Source organism: Sinocyclocheilus rhinocerous, unplaced genomic scaffold, assembly GCF_001515625.1.
Source record: "Sinocyclocheilus rhinocerous isolate Xijiao unplaced genomic scaffold, SAMN03320098_v1.1 scaffold1311, whole genome shotgun sequence".
Lineage (NCBI taxonomy): Eukaryota > Metazoa > Chordata > Actinopteri > Cypriniformes > Cyprinidae > Sinocyclocheilus > Sinocyclocheilus rhinocerous.
Genome location: NW_015637852.1, coordinates 260,525 through 266,872, shown reverse-complemented (window position 1 = coordinate 266,872; position 6,348 = coordinate 260,525). Strand labels below are relative to the sequence as shown.

The window sequence follows — 6,348 nt, the reverse complement described above, 5'->3', positions numbered from 1 at the left end:
TATATTCATAAAAAAAAAGTATCAAAAGTATCACAGGTTCCAAAAAACATGAAGCAGCAAAACTGTTTCCGACACTGATAATAATTAGAATGATTAGAATGATTTCTGAAGGATCATGTGGGAATAAATTATATTTTAAAGTATATTAAAATAGAAACTGTTATTTTAAATTGCAATAATATTTCAATCAAATCACAAAATAACAGGGTCTTTTCTGTATTTTTGATCAAATAAATATAGCCTTGATGATGAGCACAAGAAACTTCAGTAAAAAATATTTAAAATCTTACTGATCCCAAACTTTTGAACGGTAGTGTATATATATATATATAAAAATATAAAATATGTATTAAATATAATTTAATTTTAAATTTCAATGTTGCTGCTCAATATTTCATGAAAATATTTTTGTAATACTTTTTTCATTATCCTGTTCAAAAGAACAGCATTTATTTAAAATAGATATGTTTTGTAAAATTATAATTGTATTTACTGTCACTTTTGATCAGTTTAATGCATCCTTGCTGAATAAAAGTATTCATTTATTTCAAGAAAAAAAAAATCTTACTGACCCCAAACTTTCAAAAGGTAAGAAATATGCATATATTACAGGAAATTTAGCAGTAAATAAACATTCAAATTTTATGTTCAAATACAATAAGCAAGGCTGCCCTTGGTAGTCATAAATCCTTCATTTCAATCTAGCTTCAAACTCTTGACCGATTCTCAGTCCTAATAACACATCTTATCTAATTGAGGTCTGCTCTGGTCAATTGGTGCACACATGTAGGCTCATTAGCAGACCTTTGATGAGACCCACACAATGTCACAACCACGTAAACAGGCATTCACATCCGCTCAGACACAGGTTGCTAGGATGCAGATATGGTCCTTGCTGACCCATTGTTGAGTCTTGCAATGAATAATACATCTCAGATTCAGCAAACTGTGCCTCAGCATTTGATAATACACCTCAAAAGTGGGATACCTGGTTTTTGAAAGCTTTAAAGTTTTAAGCATCATTCAGTGGTCACGCAATCGAATGCATTTGGTAATACGTCTAATAACATTTAGCTTAACATTGTTGTTTTGTATGTGTTATGCATTTACCGGCAATGCAAACGACTCTTTTAAATGATGGCAGAGATCTTGTCAGTGGTACCTGAGTTTGGGTGAATATTTGGGCCTTCTGACATTCCTCCAAACTGGGAGCGAATGCAGCCATGACATGTTCCTCCGTACCAATCATCTGAACTATCTCCTGATCGCTCTCCACTCCCATGGCCTGATGAATGACAGAGAGATTAACAGTGAATAAGGTATATATTCAAGTAAAATAAAAAACACAAAGTACAGACTTGTATATTTACAGCAAAAAAACAAACAAAAAAACAGAGCAAATAGGACCCTGCTCTAATGCAAAGGTGAATACGGTGCCACTGGCCTCGATGACATTTATTTATGCTAATAGGGGACTGTGAGAACAGGACTGGGTGAATCACAGTGCTTAAAGGTCTCCACCATTTGGCACGGCTGCTGTGTCGCAAGGAAATCCTTGTGGAATGTGCTGTGGATGGACAAGTGCAAAGCAAACAAGCTCGACAGCCGATTTACTCCTCAACCTGTCCCTAACCAATCAGACCCATATGTTTAGAGAGAGCCTGGGATGAGGGAATTAGGAAAAACATCCATCATTGTGCGACCGGGTTTTCTGATCTGAGTTCTAATTAAATGTTTCAACTGTCAGGTGATATTTAACATGATGTCAAAGAACAGAAGAAACATCATTAAATATGCATAGAAAGGAAAATACAATAATCTAGCTAAAACAATTAAAATATTATCAAATGCTTTAGAAAAGACCTTGAAAAAAAACTTATGACAAATGTATCATATCAATGACACATTTCAATAGATGTTTAGAATATCATAACGGCAAGTAATAGTAAAATATCAGAGTATAACATCACCAGCGAGTTCTCTCTGACATATTAAATAGATATTAATCAACAGATGCTGATGGGTCAAAGCGGTTCAACTTCCATTCCACATTATGAATACAGTCACATCTAAAGCTATTTGAAGCTATTTCATTAACTAAAGATACAGTACCATTTTATGTTTGGTGTCGGTAAGAAATTTTAAGGTCTTATGCTCACCAAGGCTGCATTTATTTATCATAATTACAGTAAAAGCAGTAATAGTTAAATATTACAGTTTATATACAATTACAAATATATTTTTTAAGTAACTTTAAAAATATATTTGCTTGCTGCTCATGAAACATTTAATATCGTCAAAGTTGCAAAAAGTTGTGCTGCTTAACAATTTTTTGGGGATTCTTTGATGAATAGAAAAAAAAACAGCATTATTTGAAATTGAAATCTTTGTAACATTATAAATGTCTTTACTGTTATTTTTCATTCATTTAACACACCCTTGTTGAAAAAAATATTAATTTCTTTAAAAAATAAATTACCTCAATTTTTTTTAATGGTACTGAAACAATAGAATTTAGCAACACTTTTAAATTTGTCTAACTATTTTCAGTCACGTTGCACTGTATTTTTTGTCAGTGTGCACCATCTGCTGGTTGGATACAGTATGTGGCCTCATAGCTATATACTGGACTGTGCAATGACCTAAACCATGAGAAATGCAAGTAGTTAGTATATGTGACCCTGGACCACAAAACCAGTCATAAGATTTTCTGAAATTGAGATTTATACATCATCTGAAAGCTGAATAAATAAGCTGTCCATTGATGCATGGTTTGTTTTTTTGGCTATTGCTAAAAATATACCCAAGCGACTTAAGACTGGTTTTGTGGTCCAGGGTCACATATAGTTTTCTTCGTCAACTTACCTGACAAAGATATAGAATCATCATGCTCTAAATCACCATTTCTAACCACATTCTCACCTTAAAGATAATAGCAATAGGTGCATCTTCAGAGAGGGTGTTGTGCTTCAGGTAGAAGCGGCCCTTTTTCACAATCATGTTGGTTCTGCTCTTTTTCTCATGAGTAGAACTACAAATCAGAGACAAGTGACAGACATATGAGCACACAAATAAAATGTTAAATGTGCATTTTAAATGAAGCTTATTAATATTACTTAAACAGAAGAGCAAATTCCAGCACCTGGTGACCGAGGCTCCCACAGCACCTTTGCGATCTTGCTCCACGATGATGCGGTTCTTGGATAACTGTTCCTGAATGAGAATGACCTTTTCTTGCCCTTTCACAATGAAATAACCACCTGCACACAGACAAATTCTGTATCATGCTTGTGACCTGCTCCCACACATATGATCTTCAGATAGGATTATCTGCATCAAACTATGGCATACAAACAATCAAATATCACAGAGACAGTCGGAGGAGTTCTATGATTATCTACCTGGATCCAGAGGACATTCATTAAGCTTCGAGAACTCCATCGGTGTCTTTCCTGTCAATACACAGTTGGAGCTTCGCAGCATTATTGGCATCCTATAAAAAAAAAAAAAAAGTGCATTTAAAATTGCTAGGGAAAAGAAAACATATTAAGAGGTGTTTTATATACACACATATATATACACACACATATATACACTGTTATATATATATATATATATATATATATACACATATATATATATACACATATATATATATACACACATATTAAGCTTTTAGCCCACACATAGGTACCTTCCGATTGGGAGAGCATTGCGAATAATTCTCTGGCTGCCTCGGGTGTACTCTATGTCCACAGTGATGGGGGCTGAATATGTCATATCTCTCAGACGACACTAGTGTTTTAAAAAGCATAATCATCATAAGCAAATACTGACGTCTTGATCTTTTTTTTTCTTCAAAAAGCTTTTCATTTTGTTTTAAATGAGAAGATTCTTTAGGCCACAGATAAAGATGTTACCTCATGTGGTGACACTGGTCTGGTTACATTAAAGCTTTCTTCTACATCAGGCATGCCAACATAGATATTGAGATATCTAGGGACAGATGAGGTGTAACATGCAGTGCTGTTATTGATAACTCAAACTATTAAAAAGGATTTTCGGTAGTTGAAGTAAAGCTAATATCAAATAAAATAAGATTATCATATTTAAAAAAAAAATTAGACCAACTGGTAACTAATTGAATAAAAATAAGCTTAAGTACTAAAAAAAGTGTAAAAATGAATCTAATTTAATTTAAGTACTGAAATTAATTTAAAGGCTATCAATAAAACATTAAGAAATTATATAACCGTATATTACTTAACATACTAAATTAAAGATGTACAAATATGTCTAATTCAACAAGATCCTTACTTCAGATACCACATTGGATCAGCATCACTTGTGATCTTCTCGTTCGCCTTCATGATCTTTTTTATCTGGATAGATTAGCAGACATGTCAATATTAAATTGTTATGGTGGTTCAAAATAAAAGTAACCAAAACCATAATCTCGTGTCAAGAAATCACATCCGACATTAAATTTATTGCATTTACAAAATATGTAGAGAACTCTGTGATTGGGACCATCCTTAAATAAGTCAACAAACCTCAACATTGACGAAGTAATTGAAGGAATCGATGTGCTGCTTAACTAAGCCTTTAACCTAAATAAAAATAATGACATGAATATGACATTAGAGGCTGAACATTTAATATCATTTAACACAATTCTTGCTGGATGTTAAGAATACATGATATGCATAAGAAAATAGCATGCATAGATAGCTGACAAATAAAACAAACATCACTTTCCAATTCAACATCAAAATGTTGGTAAAAATGTACATTTTTTATCAGTTTTTCCATCAACATTTTTTTTTATAACCAAACAAGTTATTTTTTGCAGTTCACTTAAATATTCCTGTTGCGTGACAAATTAAGTCCAAGTATGCGGTCCCTCAATTAATATGACATCATACAGTTGCTTGAATAATAATTATACAAGCAAAAATATGTTTAATATAGTTTTAAACTATTAATTTTTTTTAAAACAGCACAGCATGTCTCGCTGTTGTCAGTATTTGAAACGACATATCAACTATCCATATGCTATTGTATTTATCATGATGATTTTCATGATGACGTTGGCAATTTGACTTTACCTTCAAAAAGGCTGGAAGCAGCTTCCACTTTTCCTGCAATACAAAAGGGGATAGGGGACTTTCATTAATAAAACGCTAACAAATATAATAACGTTTGCTATTTTTAATAGCGCATTATGACAGTTGCGCTCGTGCCTCTATTCACTCACCTCCACAGTGTCGACGGGAGCAGCGAGCTGCTGGGGAGTCATTTCCCCAAACTCCTCCTGCAGCATTTCTCTTATTAGTTGTGATGGTGATAAACCGCAAATGTGAATAATATCATATAATTTAGGAAACCATCACACACGCCGCAGCCAAATGAAAAACACTCTGAACGTAAGTTTGCGCTACACGTGAAAGTGTGAGGTGTAACATCAAAATCAGACCGGTGAGGAACTTCTTCTTCTTCCTCTTTTTGTTCAATGGCCGTTCACTCCTTAGGAGTATTACCGCCACCTACTGTATATCTTGCGCACATGGGTGATGAATCTGTACTGAAGAAGAAAAAAACATAAAAAAATTTGTAATGCCCCACCCACCCCAGAGAATCAGAGCCCAAGCTTCAGCTGGGCGCTGCGTGTTCAGCTCCTCCAGCTTCCACACTGTGCTCCTCAACCTCCGGGATGGGCCACCGGTGAGGAACGCATGCGCGCGCATGTATTCCGACCAATGTTTTTTTCTTCTTCTTCAATAATCTCATTATACATGACATACATGTACTATAATATACAACCACAGAAAAGTGTAGAACGGCACTATTTTGAATTTTCAGTGTCGTATCAGATTAAAAATATTAAACAACTTTAATATTTTAAGTCTGATACCACACTGAAAAAACAGGATTCATAAGCTCCAGATTTTCTTACTTAACCCTTGTGTGGTGTTCATATTTTTGTTACTCAGTCAGTGTTCGTCGGTCTGGTGGACCCGCTGCAGTTTTGGGCTTTTAATTCAACACAATCAAAAATTACATGTTAAAATACTCAACAGATGTCTATCCCTATTACAAGCAATATAAACAGCATATCGTCAAAATTTGGCCTTTACCTTTGTTAGATCACATTTATGAATTAAAGTGCTACAACCTGGAATGGCAGGGGCAGAAGCACAAAACTCACAGTACTTTCTCTCTCTCACACACACACTAATAGCAGGACCAGACAATAGGAGGACAGAGTGAAGGTACACAGGACCTAAAATTTCCACTCTTTTATTAGCCCAGTGGACCCGAACATCCTGTATGTAACATAACTGTGTG

The 6,348-nt window shown here is 34.4% G+C and overlaps 1 protein-coding gene across 3 annotated transcripts in view; it reads right to left on the bottom strand.

Annotated features, from left to right (window-relative positions):
- LOC107749277 (polymerase (RNA) III (DNA directed) polypeptide B) overlaps positions 1 to 5,816 on the bottom strand; it is a 27,911-nt gene extending 22,095 nt beyond the window's left edge. Inside the window, exons 1-10 of one of the 3 annotated variants that reach the window (XM_016564373.1) lie at positions 5,258 to 5,816; positions 5,109 to 5,141; positions 4,554 to 4,610; positions 4,318 to 4,382; positions 3,921 to 3,996; positions 3,695 to 3,795; positions 3,402 to 3,493; positions 3,143 to 3,260; positions 2,923 to 3,031; positions 1,163 to 1,285 (exon numbers count right to left, since the gene is read on the bottom strand). In XM_016564373.1, the coding sequence (XP_016419859.1) occupies positions 1,163 to 1,285; positions 2,923 to 3,031; positions 3,143 to 3,260; positions 3,402 to 3,493; positions 3,695 to 3,795; positions 3,921 to 3,996; positions 4,318 to 4,382; positions 4,554 to 4,610; positions 5,109 to 5,141; positions 5,258 to 5,323 (840 nt within the window). In that variant the 5' untranslated portion in view covers positions 5,324 to 5,816. Of the gene's footprint in view, positions 1 to 1,162; positions 1,286 to 2,922; positions 3,032 to 3,142; positions 3,261 to 3,401; positions 3,494 to 3,694; positions 3,796 to 3,920; positions 3,997 to 4,317; positions 4,383 to 4,553; positions 4,611 to 5,108; positions 5,142 to 5,257 lie in introns of those variants that run through there. The other 2 variants (XM_016564371.1, XM_016564372.1) reach the window with 2 other exon arrangements.
- Between the last annotated feature and the right edge of the window lie 532 nt (positions 5,817 to 6,348).